The sequence below is a fragment of the Gallus gallus genome, chromosome W (assembly GCF_016699485.2).
Source record: "Gallus gallus isolate bGalGal1 chromosome W, bGalGal1.mat.broiler.GRCg7b, whole genome shotgun sequence".
Taxonomy (NCBI): domain Eukaryota; kingdom Metazoa; phylum Chordata; class Aves; order Galliformes; family Phasianidae; genus Gallus; species Gallus gallus.
The window spans coordinates 704,889-721,980 of record NC_052571.1 but is presented as its reverse complement, the minus strand read 5'-3'; the positions used below and the strand labels follow the sequence as shown (position 1 = coordinate 721,980).

At 49.8% G+C, this 17,092-nt stretch overlaps 1 protein-coding gene across 1 annotated transcript in view; it reads left to right on the top strand.

Annotated features, from left to right (window-relative positions):
* Positions 1-17,092, top strand: part of LOC121108224 (transcription factor 4-like) — a 65,849-nt gene that overhangs the window by 27,898 nt on the left and 20,859 nt on the right. The window contains exons 11-12 of the mRNA XM_040655274.1: positions 4,557-4,760; positions 15,068-15,203. Of these exons, the coding sequence (XP_040511208.1) occupies positions 4,557-4,760; positions 15,068-15,203 (340 nt within the window). The remainder of the gene's footprint in view (positions 1-4,556; positions 4,761-15,067; positions 15,204-17,092) is intronic.

The following is a 17,092-nucleotide window of genomic DNA, read 5'->3' as shown; positions in this document are numbered from 1 at the left end:
AAAAATAGGTGGAAAAAAGGAAAAAAGTGGGGAAAATAAGGAGGAAAAAGAGGGAAAATTAGGGGAAAAAAAGAAAAATGGGGGGGAAAAGGAGAAATAAGGGAAAAATATGGGGAAAAAAAAGGAAAAGTGGGGGGGGGAAAGGGAAAAATAGGAAAAAAAAGGAAAAATGAAGGCGAAATACAGAAAAATAAGGGAAAAGGGGGGAAAGTAAGGGAAAAATAAAGAAAAATAAGGACAAATACGTGGAAGAAAAGGGAAAAATAAAGAAAAATACGGAAATAAAGTAAAAATAAGGGAAAAAATTAAGGGAAGAGTAAGGGAAAATATAGAAAATTAACGGAAAAATAGGGGAAAAATAAGGGAAAATTAGGAAAATAAAGAAAAAGAAGAAAAAATAAGGGGAATAAATGGGAAAATAAGGAAAAATTGGGGAAAATTAGGGAAAAATTAGGGAAAAAATAGGGAAAGTAAGGGGGAAATGGGAAAATAAGAGAAAATAAGAGGGAAAAAAAGGAAAAATAAGGGAAAAATAACGAGGAAAAGGAAAAATAAGAGAAAATAAGGAAAAATAAGGAGAAATACGGGAAAATAATGGAAAATAAGGAAAAAATAAGAGGAAAATAAAGAAAAATAAGAGGAAAAAGGGAAAATAAGGAAAATAAAGGGAAAGTAAGGGAAAAATAAAGGAAAATAAGGACATGTAGGTGGAAGAAGGGGGAAAAATAAAGAAAAATAAGGAAATAAAATAAAAGTAAGAGGAAAAATTAAGGGAAGAATAAGGGAAAATATAGAAAGTAACGGAAAAATTGGGGAAAAATAAGGGAAAATTAGGAAAATAAGGAAAAATAAGAAAAATAAGGGGAATATGAGGGAAAATTAGGGAAAATAAGGGAAAATTAGGGAAAAGTTGGGGAAAAAATAGGGAAAGTAAGGGGGAAATGGGAAAATAAGAGAAAATAAGAGGAAAAATAAGGGAAAAATAACGAGGAAAAGTAAAAATAAGAGAAAATAAGGAAAAATAAGGAGAAATACGGGAAAAATAATGGAAAATAAGGGAAAAATAAGAGGAAAATAAAGAAAAATAAGAGGAAAAGGGGAAAATAAGGAAAATAAAGGAAAAATAAGAGAAAAATAGGGAAAAATAAGGAAAAATGCGGGAAGAATAAGGAAAGTGGGGGAGAAGTATGGGAAAATAAGGAAAAATACGGAAAAAAAACGGAAAAATAAGGAAAAAATAAGGGAAAATAAGAGAAAAGTAAGCGTAAAGAAAGTTAAGTAGAAAATAAGGAAAATAACAGGAAAGTAAGGGGAAAATAAGGAAAAATAAAGAAAAATAAGAGAAAAATAAGGTAAAAATAAGGAAAAATAAGAAAAATGAAAGAGAAATAAGGGAGAAAAAGGGAAAATAAGGAAAATAAGGGAAAATAAGGAGAATAAGTGGAAAATAATGGAAAAATAAGAGAAAAATAAAGGAAGATAAGGGGGAAATAAGAGGAAATAAAGGAAAAATATGGAAAAATAAGGGAAAATAAGGAGAATAAGAGGAAAATAAGGGAAAAATAAGTGAAAAATAAAGGAGGATGGAAGGGAAATAAGGGTAAATAAGAGGAAATAAAGGAAAAATCAGGGAAAATAAGGGAAAAATAAGAGAAAGAAAAATAAGAGGAACGTATGGAAAATAATGGAAAAGTAAGGGAAAAATATGGGAAAAATAAAGGGAAAATAAGGGAAAAAATAAGGAAAAAGAAAGAGAAGTGAGGGGAAAAAGGAAAATAAGGAAAACAATGGGAAAATTAGGAAAAATAAGGGAAAATTAGCAACAAATACGGGAAAATAAGGAAAAATATGGGAAAAATATGGGAAAAATCAGTGAAAAAAAGAAAAAAAGGGGAAAAATAAGGAAAAACATGGGAAAAATCATGAAAAATAAGAGGAGTGTAAGGAAAATAAGGGAAAAACAAGGAAAAATAAAAAAGAAAAATGAGGGGGGAAAAGGGAAAATAAAGAAAACAACGGGAGAATAAGGAAAAATAAGGGAAAATAAGGAACAAATACTCGAAAAGTAAGGAAAAAATAATGGAAAAATCAGGGAAAAAAGGAAAAATACGAAAAAATAGGGAAAAATAATAAAAAAATAAGAAACAAAGGAAAATAAGAGGAACGTCAGGAAAATAAGGGGAAAATAAGGGAAAAATAAGGGAAAGAATAAGGAAAAAGAAAGAAAAATGAGGGGGGGAAAGGGAAAATAAGGAAAACAACGGGAGAATAAGGAAAAATAAGGAACAAATACTCAAAAAGTAAGGAAAAATAATGGAAAAATCAGGGAAAAAAAGGAAAAAAAAATAAGAAAAAAAAGGGGAAAAATAAGATAAACGAAAAATAAGAGGAACGAAAAGGAAATAATGGAAAAGTAAAGGAAAAATAAGGGAAAACAATGGAAAAGTAAGGGAAAAATAAGGAAAAATAAGGGAGAATAAGGGAAAAAAGGAAAAACATGAAAAATAAGAAAAATATGGGAAAAATAAGGAAAAATAAAGGAAAAATAAGGGAAAAAATAAGGAAAAAGAGAAATGAGGGAAAAAAGGAAAATAAGGAAAACAATGGGAAAATAAGGGAAAATAAGGAACAAATACGGGTAGAATAAGGGAAAATAAGGAACAAATATGGGAAAAATAAGGAAAAATACGGGAAAAATAAGGGAAAATAAGGAACAAATACGGGAAAAATAAGGAAAAATATGGGAAAAAATAAGGGAAAATAAGGAAAAATACAGGAAAAATAAGGGAAAATAAGGAACAAATACGGGAAAAGTAAGGAAAAATATGGGAAAAATCAGGGAAAAAAGGAAAAATATGAAAAATAAGGAAAAATAAGGGAAAATAAGTAACAAATATGGGAAAATAAGGAAAAATATGGGAAATATCAGGGAAAAAAGGAAAAATAAGGGAGAAATAAGGAAAAATAAAGGGAAAATACGAGAAACAAAAAAATAAGAGGAAGATAAGGAAAATAATGGAAGTAAGGGAAAAAACAAGGGAAAATAAAGGAAAAATAATGAAAAATACAGGGAAAAGGGGGGAAAGTATAGGAAAAAAAGGAAAAATACGAAAAAATAAGAAAAAATAAGGGGAAAATAAGGAAAAAGAAAGGAAAAAGAGGGGGAAAAGGGAGAATAAGGAAAACAACGGGAGAATAAGGGAAAATAAGGAACAAATACAGGAAAAGTAAGGAAAAATACGGGAAAAATCAGGGAAAAAAGGAAAAATACGAAAAAATAAGAAAAAATAAGGGGAAAATAAGGAAAAAGAAAGGAAAATGAGGGGGGGAAAGGGAAAATAAGGAAAACAACGGGAGAATAAGGAAAAATAAGGGAAAATAAGGGACAAATGCTCAAAAAGTAAGGAAAAATAATGGAAAAATCAGGGAAAAAAAGGAAAAAATAAAAAAGAAAAAAAAGGGGAAAAATAAGATAAACGAAAAATAAGAGGAACAAAAAGGAAATAATGGAAAAGTAAAGGAAAAATAAGGGAAAACAATGGAAAAGTAAGGGAAAAATAAGGAAAAATAAGGGAGAATAAGGGAAAAAGAGGAAAAACATGAAAAATAAGAAAAATATGGGAAAAATAAGGAAAAATAAGGGAAAAAATAAGGAAAAAGAGAAATGAGGGAAAAAAGGAAAATAAGGAAAACAATGGGAAAATAAGGGAAAATAAGGAACAAATACGGGAAAAATAAGGAAAAATATGGGAAAAAATGGGAAGAAGTATGGGAAAAAAGGAAAAACATGAAAAATAAGGAAAAATATGGGAAAAAATAAGGGAAAATAAGTAACAAATACGGGAAAATAAGGAGAAATATGGGAAAAAATCAGGGAAAAAAGGAAAAATATGAAAAAAAAGGAAAAAAAACGGGAAAAATAAGGGAAAATAAGGAACAAATATGGAAAATAAGGAACAAATAAGGAAAAATATGGGAAAAAATCAGGGAAAAAAGGAAAAATACGAAAAAATAAGGAAAAATACGGGAAAAATAAGGGAAAATAAGGAACAAATATGGAAAATAAGGAACAAATAAGGAAAAATATGGGAAAAAATCAGGGAAAAAAGGAAAAATACGAAAAAATAAGGAAAAATACGGGAAAAATAAGGGAAAAAAAGGAACAAATACCGGAAAATAAGAAAAATATGGGAAAAATCAGGGAAAATATGGGAAAAATATGAAAAAAACAAGGAAAAATACGGGAAAAATAAGGGAAAATAAGGAACAAATATGGGAAAAGTAAGGAAAAATATGGGAAAAAATCAGGGAAAAAAGGAAAAATATGAAAAATAAGGAAAAATAAGGGAAAATAAGTAACAAATATGGGAAAATAAGGAAAAATATGGGAAAAATCAGGGAAAAAAGGAAAAATAAGGGAGAAATAAGGAAAAATACAGGGAAAATGAGGGAAAAAAAGGGGAAAAAAGGGGAAAATGGGGCCAGGAAGGCAGGAGGAACGGGGCTGAGGTGGCCGACGTGGCTGCTGAGGCCCCTTTGGTTTGGTGTCCCCCCAGCAGAGCCGCATCGAGGACCGCTTGGAGAGGTTGGACGACGCCATCCACGTGCTGAGGAACCACGCGGTCGGAGCCGGGACGGCCATCGGGGGTGGCCACGGGGATATGCACGGCTTGATAGGAGCTGCTCACAACGGGGCCATGGCGGGCTTGGGGTCCGGCTACGGGACCGGGTTGCTGTCGGCCAACAGGCATTCGTTGATGGTAAGGTGGGGTCGGGGGGGTTGGGGTGGGAAACGGGGGCGTGGGGTGGGAAATGGGGGTGTAGGGTGGGAAATGGGGGGGTGGGAGGGTTGGGCGTGAAGGGAGAGGGGTGGTTGGGGGAAGAGAAGGGGGTATGGGGTAGGAAATAGGGGTATAGGGTGGGAAATGGGGGTATGGGGTAGGAAATGGGGGGGTGGGGTGGGAAATGGGGGTATGGGGTGGGAAATGGGGGTGTGGGGTGGGAAATGGGGGGGTGGGGAGGTTGGGTGTGAAGTGAGAGGGGTGGTTGGGTGGGAAATGGGTGTATAGGGAAGGAAATGGGGGTATGGGGTAGGAAATGGGGGTATGGGGTAGGAAATGGGGGTGTGGGGTGGGAAATGGGGGGGTGGGGAGGTTGGGTGTGAAGGGAGAGGGGTGGTTGGGGTGGGAAATGGGGGTATAGGGTGGGAAATGGGGGTGTAGGGTGGGAAATGGGGGGGTGGTTGGGGTTGGGTGTGAAGTGAGAGGGGTGGTTGGGTGGGAAATGGGGGTATAGGGTAGGAAATGGGGGTATGGGGTAGGAAATGGGGGTATAGGGTGGGAAATGGGGGTGTGGGGTGGGAAACGGGGGTGGGGAGGTTGGGTGTGAAGGGAGAGGGGTGGTTGGGGGAAGAGAAGGGGGTATGGGGTAGGAAATGGGGGCATGGGGTGGGAAATGGAGGTATGGGGTGGGAAATGGGGGTATAGGGTGGGAAATGGGGGGGTGGAGGGGTTGGGTGTGAAGGGAGAGGGGTGGTTGGGGTGGGAAATGGGGGTATGGGGTAGGAAATGGGGGTATAGGGATGGAAATGGGGGTATGGGGTAGGAAATGGGGTATAGGGTGGGAAATGGGGGGGTGGGGGGGTTGGGTGTGAAGGGAGAGGGGTGGTTGGGGGAAAAGAAGGGGGTATAGGGTAGGAAATGGGGGTATGGGGTAGGAAATGGAGGTATAGGGTGGGAAATGGGGGTGTGGGGTGGGAAATGGGGGGGTGGGGAGGTTGGGTGTGAAGGGAGAGGGGTGGTTGGGGGAAGAAAAGGGGGTATGGGGTAGGAAATGGGGGTATAGGGTAGGAAATGGGGACGTGGGGTGGGAAATGGGGGTATAGGGTGGGAAATGGGGGGGTGGGGAGGTTGGGTGTGAAGGGAGAGGGGTGGTTGGGGGAAGAGAAGGGGGTATGGGCTAGGAAATGGGGGTATGGGGTAGGAAATGGGGGTATGGGGTAGGAAATGGGGTATAGGGTGGGAAATGGGGGTGTAGGGTGGGGTTGGGTGTGAAGTGAGAGGGGTGGTTGGGTGGGAAATGGGGGTATAGGGTAGGAAATGGGGGCATGGGGTGGGAAATGGATGTATAGGATGGGAAATGGGGGTGTGGGGTGGGAAATGGGGGGGTGGGAGGGTTGGGTGTGAAGGGAGAGGGGTGGTTGGGGTGGGAAATGGGAGTGTGGGGTAGGAAATGGGGGTATAGGGATGGAAATGGGGGTATGGGGTAGGAAATGGGGGTATAGGGTGGGAAATGGGGGTGTAGGGTAGGAAATGGGGGGGTGGGGTGGGAAATGGGGGTATGGAGTAGGAAATGGGGGGATAGGGTGGGAAATGGGGGGGTGGGGGGGTTGGGTGTGAAGGGAGAGGGGTGGTTGGGGGAAGAGAAGGGGGTATGGGGTAGGAAATAGGGGTATAGGGTGGGAAATGGGGGTGTGGGGTAGGAAATAGGGCTATAGGGTGGGAAATGGGGGTATGGGGTAGGAAATGGAGGTATAGGGTGGGAAATGGGGGGGTGGGAGGGTTGGGTGTGAAGGGAGAGGGGTGGTTGGGGGTAGAGAAGGGGATCTGGGGTAGGAAATGGGGGTATAGGGTGGGAAATGGGGGTATGGGGTAGGAAATGGGGATATAGGGTGGGAAATGGAGGTGTGAGATGGTTGGGTGTGAAGGGAGAGGGGTGGTTGGGTGGGAAATGGGGGTGTGGGGTGGGTAGTGGGGGTATAGGGTGGGAAATGGGGATATGGGGTAGGAAATGGGGTATAGGGTGGGAAATGGGGGTGTAGGGTGGGGTTGGGTGTGAAGGGAGAGGGGTGGTTGGGGTAGGAAATGGGGGTATGGGGCGGGAAATGGAGGTATAGGGTGGGAAATGGGGGTATGGGGTGGGAAATGGGGGTATGGGGTAGGAAATGGGGGCATGGGGTGGGAAATGGGGGGGGTGGGAAATGGGGGGGTGGGAGGGTTGGGTGTGAAGGGAGAGGGGTGGTTGGGGTGGGAAATGGGGGTTGGGGTGGGAAATGGGGGTATGGGGTAGGAAATGGGGGTATAGGGTGGGAAATGGTGGGGTGGAGGGGTTGGGTGTGAAGAGAAAGGGGTGGTTGGGGTAGGAAATGGGGGTATGGGGCAGGAAATGGGGGTATAGGGATGGAAATGGGGATATGGGGTAGGAAATGGGGTATAGGGTGGGAAATGGGGGTGTAGGGTGGGTTGGGTGTGAAGGGAGAGGGGTGGTTGGGGGAAGAGAAGGGGGTATGGGGTAGGAAATGGGGGTATAGGGATGGAAATGGGGGTATGGGGTAGGAAATGGGGATATAGGGTGGGAAATGGAGGTGTGAGATGGTTGGGTGTGAAGGGAGAGGGGTGGTTGGGTGTGAAATGGGGGTGTGGGGTGGGAAATGGGGGTATAGGGATGGAAATGGGGGTGTGGGGTAGGAAATGGGAGTATAGGGTGGGAAATGGGGGTGTAGGGTAGGAAATGGGGGGGTGGGGTGGGAAATGGGGGTATGGAGTAGGAAATGGGGGGATAGGGTGGGAAATGGGGGGGTGGGGGGGTTGGGTGTGAAGGGAGAGGGGTGGTTGGGGGAAGAGAAGGGGGTATGGCGTAGGAAATAGGGCTATAGGGTGGGAAATGGGGGTATGGGGTAGGAAATGGGGGTATAGGGTGGGAAATGGAGGTGTGAGATGGTTGGGTGTGAAGGGAGAGGGGTGGTTGGGTGTGAAATGGGGGTGTGGGGTGGGAAATGGGGGTATAGGGTGAGAAATAGGGGTATTTGGTAGGAAATGGGGGTATAGGGTGGGAAATGGGGGTGTAGGGTGGGAAATGGAGGGATTGGGGGGGTTGGGTGTGAAGGGAGAGGGGTGGTTGGGGTAGGAAATGGGGGTATGGGGCAGGAAATGGGGGTATAGGGATGGAAATGGGGGTATGGGCCAGGAAATGGGGTATAGGGTGGGAAATGGGGGGGGTGAGATGGTTGGCTGTGAAGGGAGAGTGGTGGTTGGGGGAAGAGAAGGGGGTATGGGGTAGGAAATGGGGGTATAGGGATGGAAATGGGGATATGGGGTAGGAAATGGGGTATAGGGTGGGAAATGGGGGTGTAGGGTGGGGTTGGGTGTGAAGGGAGAGGGGTGGTTGGGGTAAGAGAAGGGGGTATGGGGTAGGAAATGGGGGCATGGGGTGGGAAATGGAGGTATAGGGTGGGAAATGGGGGTGTGGGGTGGGAAATGGGGGGGTGGGAGGGTTGGGTGTGAAGGGAGAGGGGTGGTTGGGGGAAGAGAAGGGGGTATGGGGTAGGAAATGGAGGTATAGGGATGGAAATGGGGGTGTGGGGTAGGAAATGGGGGTATAGGGTGGGAAATGGGGGTGTAGGGTAGGAAATGGGGGGGTGGGGTGGGAAATGGGGGTATGGAGTAGGAAATGGGGGGATAGGGTGGGAAATGGGGGGGTGGGGGGGTTGGGTGTGAAGGGAGAGGGGTGGTTGGGGGAAGAGAAGGGGGTATGGGGTAGGAAATAGGGGTATAGGGTGGGAAATGGGGGTATGGGGTAGGAAATGGGAGTATAGGGTGGGAAATGGGAGGGTGGTTGGGGTTGGGTGTGAAGGGAGAGGGGTGGTTGGGGTGGGAAATGGGGGCGTGGGGTAGGAAATGGGGGTATAGGGATGGAAATGGGGGTGTGGGGTAGGAAATGGGGGTATAGGGTGGGAAATGGGGGTGTAGGGTAGGAAATGGGGGGGTGGGGTGGGAAATGGGGGTATGGGGTGGGAAATGGGGGTGTGGGGTGGGAAATGGGGGGGTGGGGAGGTTGGGTGTGAAGGGAGAGGGGTGGTTGGGGGAAGAGAAGGGGGTATGGGGTAGGAAATGGGAGTATAGGGTGGGAAATGGGGGTATTTGGTAGGGAATGGGGGTATGGGGTAGGAAATGGGGGTATAGGGTGGGAAATGGGGGTATAGGGTGGAAAATGGAGGTATAGGGTGGGAAATGGGGGTATAGGGTGGGAAATGGTGGGGTGGGGGGGTTGGGTGTGAAGGGAGAGGGGTGGTTGGGTGGGAAATGGGGGCGTGGGGTGGGAAATGGGGGTATAGGGTGAGAAATAGGGGTATTTGGTAGGAAATGGGGGTATAGGGTGGGAAATGGGGGTGTAGGGTGGGAAATGGGAGGATTGGGGGGGTTGGGTGTGAAGGGAGAGGGGTGGTTGGGGTGGGAAATGGGGTGTGGGGCGGTTGGGAGTGATGGGAGAGGAAGGAAGGGAGGAAGGGAAAGAGTGGAGGAAAGAAGGAAGGAAGGGGAAAATAGATGAAAAGAAAGGCGAAGAAGGGAAGGAGGAAAGAAAGGAAGGAGGAAGAAAGAAGGGAAGAAAGGAAAAGAAGGAAGGAAGGAAGGAAAGGAGAATAGGGAAGCAGAAAAGAAAGAAAAGGGGAAGAAGAGGGGAGGGAAGGAAAGGGAAGGATGAGGGGAAAGGGAAGGGAAGCCATTATGGGGTCATGGTGGGGTTGGGGTCCGGCTACGGGACCGGGTTGCTGTCGGCCAACAGGCATTCGTTGATGGTAAGGTGGGGTCGGGGGGGTTGGGGTGGGAAACGGGGGCGTGGGGTGGGAAATGGGGGTGTAGGGTGGGAAATGGGGGGGTGGGAGGGTTGGGTGTGAAGTGAGAGGGGTGGTTGGGTGGGAAATGGGTGTATAGGGTAGGAAATGGGGGTATGGGGTAGGAAATGGGGGTGTGGGGTGGGAAATGGGGGGGTGGGGAGGTTGGGTGTGAAGGGAGAGGGGTGGTTGGGGGTAGAGAAGGGGGTATGGGGTAGGAAATGGGAGTATAGGGTGGGAAATGGGGGTATGGGGTAGGAAATGGGAGTATAGGGTGGGAAATGGGAGGGTGGTTGGGGTTGGGTGTGAAGGGAGAGGGGTGGTTGGGGGAAGAGAAGGGGGTACGGGGTAGGAAATGGGGGTATAGGGATGGAAATGGGGGTATGGGGTAGGAAATGGGGATATAGGGTGGGAAATGGAGGTGTGAGATGGTTGGGTGTGAAGGGAGAGGGGTGGTTGGGTGGGAAATGGGGGTGTGGGGTGGGAAGTGGGGGTATAGGGTGGGAAATGGGGGTATGGGGTAGGAAATGGGGGTATAGGGTGGGAAATGGGGGTGTGGGGTGGGAAATGGGGAGGTGGGGGGGTTGGGTGTGAAGGGAGAGGGGTGGTTGGGGTAGGAAATAGGGGTTGGGGTGGGAAATGGGGGTATGGGGTAGGAAATGGGGGTATAGGGTGGGAAATGGGGGTGTAGGGTGGGAAATGGGGGGGTGGGAGGGTTGGGTGTGAAGGGAGAGGGGTGGTTGGGATAAGAAAAGGGGGTGTGGGGTAGGAAATGGGAGTATAGGGTGGGAAATGGGGGTATGGGGTAGGAAATGGGGTATAGGGTGGGAAATGGGGGTATAGGGTGGGAAATGGGGACGTGGGGTGGGAAATGGGGGTATAGGGTGGGAAATGGGGGTGTGAGATGGTTGGGTGTGAAGGGAGAGGGGTGGTTGGGGTGGAAAATGGAGTGTGGGGTGGTTGGGAGTGATGGGAGAGGAAGGAAGGGAGGGAGGGAGGAAGGGAAAGAGGGGAGGAAAGAAGGAAGGAAGGGGAAAATAGATGAAAAGAAAGGCGAAGAAGGGAAGGAGGAAAGAAAGGAAGGAGGAAGAAAGAAGGGAAGAAAGGAAAAGAAGGAAGGAAGGAAGGAAAGGAGGATAGGGAAGCAGAAAGGAAAGAAAAGGGGAAGAAGAGGGGAGGGAAGGAAAGGGAAGGATGGGGGGAAAGGGAAGGGAAGCCATTATGGGGTCATGGTGGGGTTGGGGTCCGGCTACGGGACCGGGTTGCTGTCGGCCAACAGGCATTCGTTGATGGTAAGGTGGGGTCGGGGGGGTTGGGGTGGGAAACGGGGGCGTGGGGTGGGAAATGGGGGTGTAGGGTGGGAAATGGGGGTGTGGGGTAGGAAATAGGGCTATAGGGTGGGAAATGGGGGTATGGGGTAGGAAATGGGGGTATAGGGTAGGAAATGGGGGGGTGGTTGGGGTTGGGTGTGAAGTGAGAGGGGTGGTTGGGTGGGAAATGGGGGTATAGGGTAGGAAATGGGGGCATGGGGTGGTAAATGGAGGTATAGGGTGGGAAATGGGGGTGTGGGGTGGGAAATGGGGGGGTGGGAGGGTTGGGTGTGAAGGGAGAGGGGTGGTTGGGGTGGGAAATGGGAGTGTGGGGTAGGAAATGGGGGTATAGGGATGGAAATGGGGGTGTGGGGTAGGAAATGGGGGTATAGGGTGGGAAATGGGGGTGTAGGGTAGGAAATGGGGGGGTGGGGTGGGAAATGGGGGTATGGAGTAGGAAATGGGGGGATAGGGTGGGAAATGGGGGGGTGGGGGGGTTGGGTGTGAAGGGAGAGGGGTGGTTGGGGGAAGAGAAGGGGGTATGGGGTAGGAAATAGGGGTATAGGGTGGGAAATGGGGGTGTGGGGTAGGAAATAGGGCTATAGGGTGGGAAATGGGGGTATGGGGTAGGAAATGGAGGTATAGGGTGGGAAATGGGGGGGTGGGAGGGTTGGGTGTGAAGGGAGAGGGGTGGTTGGGGGTAGAGAAGGGGATCTGGGGTAGGAAATGGGGGTATAGGGTGGGAAATGGGGGTATGGGGTAGGAAATGGGGATATAGGGTGGGAAATGGAGGTGTGAGATGGTTGGGTGTGAAGGGAGAGGGGTGGTTGGGTGGGAAATGGGGGTGTGGGGTGGGTAGTGGGGGTATAGGGTGGGAAATGGGGATATGGGGTAGGAAATGGGGTATAGGGTGGGAAATGGGGGTGTAGGGTGGGGTTGGGTGTGAAGGGAGAGGGGTGGTTGGGGTAGGAAATGGGGGTATGGGGCGGGAAATGGAGGTATAGGGTGGGAAATGGGGGTATGGGGTGGGAAATGGGGGTATGGGGTAGGAAATGGGGGCATGGGGTGGGAAATGGGGGGGGTGGGAAATGGGGGGGTGGGAGGGTTGGGTGTGAAGGGAGAGGGGTGGTTGGGGTGGGAAATGGGGGTTGGGGTGGGAAATGGGGGTATGGGGTAGGAAATGGGGGTATAGGGTGGGAAATGGTGGGGTGGAGGGGTTGGGTGTGAAGAGAAAGGGGTGGTTGGGGTAGGAAATGGGGGTATGGGGCAGGAAATGGGGGTATAGGGATGGAAATGGGGATATGGGGTAGGAAATGGGGTATAGGGTGGGAAATGGGGGTGTAGGGTGGGTTGGGTGTGAAGGGAGAGGGGTGGTTGGGGGAAGAGAAGGGGGTATGGGGTAGGAAATGGGGGTATAGGGATGGAAATGGGGGTATGGGGTAGGAAATGGGGATATAGGGTGGGAAATGGAGGTGTGAGATGGTTGGGTGTGAAGGGAGAGGGGTGGTTGGGTGTGAAATGGGGGTGTGGGGCAGGAAATGGGGGTATAGGGATGGAAATGGGGGTATGGGGTAGGAAATGGGGTATAGGGTGGGAAATGGGGGTGTAGGGTGGGGTTGGGTGTGAAGGGAGAGGGGTGGTTGGGAGGGAAATGGGGGTATAGGGTGGGAAATGGGGGTATGGGGTAGGAAATGGGGTATAGGGTGGGAAATGGGGGGGTGGGGGGGTTGGGTGTGTAGGGAGAGGGGTGGTTGGGGTAAGAGAAGGGGGTATGGGGTAGGAAATGGGGGCATGGGGTGGGAAATGGAGGTATAGGGTGGGAAATGGGGGTGTGGGGTGGGAAATGGGGGGGTGGGAGGGTTGGGTGTGAAGGGAGAGGGGTGGTTGGGGGAAGAGAAGGGGGTATGGGGTAGGAAATGGAGGTATAGGGATGGAAATGGGGGTATGGGGTAGGAAATGGGGTATAGGGTGGGAAATGGGGGTGTGAGATGGTTGGGTGTGAAGGGAGAGGGGTGGTTGGGGGAAGAAAAGGGGGTATGGGGTAGGAAATGGAGGTATAGGGATGGAAATGGGGGTATTTGGTAGGGAATGGGGGTATGGGGTACGAAATGGGGGTATAGGGTGGGAAATGGGGGTATAGGGTGGAAAATGGAGGTATAGGAATGGAAATGGGGGTATGGGGTAGGAAATGGGTGTATAGGGTGGGAAATGGGGGTGTAGGGTGGGAAATGGGGAGGTGGGGGGGTTGGGTGTGAAGTGAGAGGGGTGGTTGGGTGGGAAATGGGTGTATAGGGAAGGAAATGGGGGTATGGGGTAGGAAATGGGGGTATGGGGTAGGAAATGGGGGTGTGGGGTGGGAAATGGGGGGGGTGGGGAGGTTGGGTGTGAAGGGAGAGGGGTGGTTGGGGGTAGAGAAGGGGGTATGGGCTAGGAAATGGGGGTATAGGGTAGGAAATGGGGGTATGGGGTAGGAAATGGGGTATAGGGTGGGAAATGGGGGTGTAGGGTGGGGTTGGGTGTGAAGGGAGAGGGGTGGTTGGGGGAAGAGAAGGGGGAATGGGGTAGGAAATGGGGGCATGGGGTGGGAAATGGAGGTATAGGGTGGGAAATGGGGGTGTGGGGTGGGAAATGGGGGGGTGGGAGGGTTGGGTGTGAAGGGAAAGGGGTGGTTGGGGTAGGAAATGGGGGTATGGGGCGGGAAATGGAGGTATAGGGATGGAAATGGGGGTATGGGGTAGGAAATGGGGCTATAGGGTGGGAAATGGGGGTATGGGGTAGGAAATGGAGGTATAGGGTGGGAAATGGGGGGGTGGGAGGGTTGGGTGTGAAGGGAGAGGGGTGGTTGGGGGAAGAAAAGGGGATATGGGGTAGGAAATGGGTGTATAGGGTGGGAAATGGGGGGGTGGTTGGGGTTGGGTGTGAAGTGAGAGGGGTGGTTGGGGGAAAAGAAGGGGGTATAGGGTAGGAAATGGGGGTATGGGGTAGGAAATGGAGGTATAGGGTGGGAAATGGGGGTGTGGGGTGGGAAATGGGGGTGTAGGGTGGGGTTGGGTGTGAAGGGAGAGGGGTGGTTGGGGGAAGAGAAGGGGGTACGGGGTAGGAAATGGGGGTATAGGGATGGAAATGGGGGTATGGGGTAGGAAATGGGGATATAGGGTGGGAAATGGAGGTGTGAGATGGTTGGGTGTGAAGGGAGAGGGGTGGTTGGGTGGGAAATGGGGGTGTGGGGTGGGAAGTGGGGGTATAGGGTGGGAAATGGGGGTATGGGGTAGGAAATGGGGGTATAGGGTGGGAAATGGGGGTATAGGGTGGGAAATGGGGGGGTGGGGGGGTTGGGGGCGATGGGAGAGGAAGGGAAGGAAGGAAGGAAGGGAGGGAGGGAGGAAGGAAGTAGGGAAGGAGGGAAGGAAGGAAGGAAAGGACGGAAGGAAGGAAGTAAGGACTGAAGGAGGGAAGGAAGGAAGGGAGGGAGGGAGGAAGGAAGGAAGGAAAGAAGGAAGGAAGGAAGGAAGGAAGGGAGGAAGGACTGAAGGAGGGAAGGAAGGAAGGAAGGAAGGAAGGAAGGAAGGAAGGAAGGAAGGAAGGAAGGAAGGAAGGTTGGAAGGAAGGCAGGAAGGAAGGAAGGGAGGGAGGAAGGAAGGAAGGAAGGAAGGAAGGGAGGAAGGAAGGGAGGAAGGAAGGGAGGAAGGAAGGAAGGAAGGAAGGAAGGAAGGAAGGAAGGAAGGAAGAAAGGACGGAAGGAAGGAGGGAAGGAAGGAAGGAGGGAAGGAAGGAAGGAAGGAAGGAAGGGAGGACGGAAAGAAGGAGGAAGGAAGGAAGGAGGGGAGGAAGGAGGGAAGGAAGGAGGGAAGGAAGGAAGGAAGGAAGGAAGGAAGGAAGGAAGGAAGGAAGGAAGGGAGGAAGGAAGGAAGGAAGGAAGGAAGGAGGGTAGGATGGAAGGGAGGAAGGAAGATGGAAGGAAGGGAGGGAGGAAGGAAGGGAGGAAGGAAGGAAGGAAGGAAGGAAGCAAAGGGAAGTCGGAAGGGCGCTCCGGCTTTGCAACCGTGCAACGCCTTTCGCCTTTGCAACCCCGCTGCTCGTTTTCCTTGCAAGCTCGCAGTCGTCCCGCCCTTTGCAAAGCAGCTTTGCAACTCGTCCTCCTTTGCAGGTCGGTGCTCACCGCGAGGACGGCGTCGGGCTGCGCTCTGCTCACTCTCTGGTGCCCAATCAGGTTGCGGTGCCGCAGCTCCCCGTGCAATCGGCCACGTCCCCGGAGCTCAACCCGAGCCAGGATCCTTATAGGGGTGAGTTGCAACGGGGCTGCTGCGGTTGCGTTGCATTGTCGCGTTGCAGTGAGGTTGCATTGCATTGTTGCGTTGCGGTGTGGTTGCATTGCGGTGTGGTTGCATTGAGTTGTGGTTGCATTGCATTGCATTGTTGCATTGCAGTGTGGTTGCATTGTGTTGTTGCATTGAGGTGTGGTTGCATTGCATTGCATTGTTGCATTGCAGCGTGGTTGCATTGCATTGCATTGGGGCTGCATTGCATTGCATTGCATTGCATTGTTGCATTGCGGTGTGGTTGCATTGCGTTGAGGCTGCATTGCATTGCATTGCATTGTGGTGTGGTTGCATTGCATTGTTGCGTTGCAGTGTGGTTGCGTTGCATTGCAGTGTGGTTGCATTGCATTGCATTGCAGTGAGGTTGCATTGCATTGTTGCGTTGCGGTGTGGTTGCATTGCATTGTGGTGTGGTTGCATTGCATTGCATTGGGGCTGCATTGCATTGCATTGTTGCATTGCAGTGTGGTTGCATTGCATTGTTGCATTGCGGTGTGGTTGCATTGCATTGCAGTGTGGTTGCATTGCAGCGGGGCTGCATTGCATTGCATTGCATTGTTGTGGTGCAATGTGGTTGCATTGCGGTGTGGTTGTGTTGCGGTGTGGTTGCATTGCGTTGCGGTGTGGTTGCATTGAGTTGTGGTTGCATTGCATTGCATTGTTGCATTGCGGTGTGGTTGCATTGCATTGCATTGTTGCATTGCAGTGTGGTTGCATTGCAGTGGGGCTCCATTGCGGTGCATTGGGGCTGCATTGCGTTGCATTATTGGGTTGCATTGCGTTGGGGCTGCATTGCATTGCATTGCATTGTGGTGTGGTTGCATTGCATTGCATTGTTGCATTGTGGTGTGGTTGGGTTGCATTGAGTTGTGGTTGCATTGCATTGCATTGTTGCATTGCAGTGTGGTTGCATTGCGTTGTGGTGTGGTTGCATTGCATTGCATTGGGGCTGCATTGCATTGCATTATTGCATTGCTGTGTGGTTGCATTGCAGTGAGGTTGCATTGTGGTGTGGTTGCATTGCTTTGCATTATTGCATTGCAGTGTGGTTGCATTGCAGTGGGGCTCCATTGCGGTGCATTGGGGCTGCATTGCGTTGCATTATTGGGTTGCATTGCAGTGTGGTTGCATTGCATTGCATTGCGGTGTGGTTGCATTGCATTGCAGTGTGGTTGCATTGCATTGCATTGTGGTGTGGTTGCGTTGCATTGCAGTGGGACTGCTTTGCATTGCATTGCATTGTTGCATTGCGGTGTGGTTGCATTGCATTGCATTGCACCGCGGTCAAATTGCAGCGGCGTTGCATTGCAGTGGTGTTGCATCGCGTCGCTCGGGCGGCCCTTTGCAGCTGCACTGCAATGCATTTGCATCCCGTTGCATTGCATCATTGCAATTGCAATGCACTTGCAAGCCATGGCGTTGCTCAGGCCTCGCTTTGCACTCCCATCGCCTTGCATTGCTCTCAGGGCTCGCTTTGCTCCCAGATCCCCTTGCATTGCACTCCCATTGCCTTGCATTGCACCCAGCTTGCATTGCATCGCTCCCAGCTCCCATTGCATCGCACAGGGCCGGCCTTGCAAGCTCTCAGGCCTCGCTTTGCTCTCAGATCCCCTTGCATTGCTCTCAGATCCCCTTGCATCGCTCCCAGATCCCCTTGCATTGCTCTCAGGGCTCTCTTTGCTCTCAGATCCCCTTGCATTGCCCTCAGATCCCCTTGCATCGCTCCCAGCTCCCCTTGCATCGCTCCCAGCTCCCATTGCATCGCACAGGGCCGGCCTTGCAAGCTCTCAGGCCTTGCATTGCTCTCACATCCCCTTGCATTGCTCTCAGATCCCCTTGTATTGCTCTCAGGG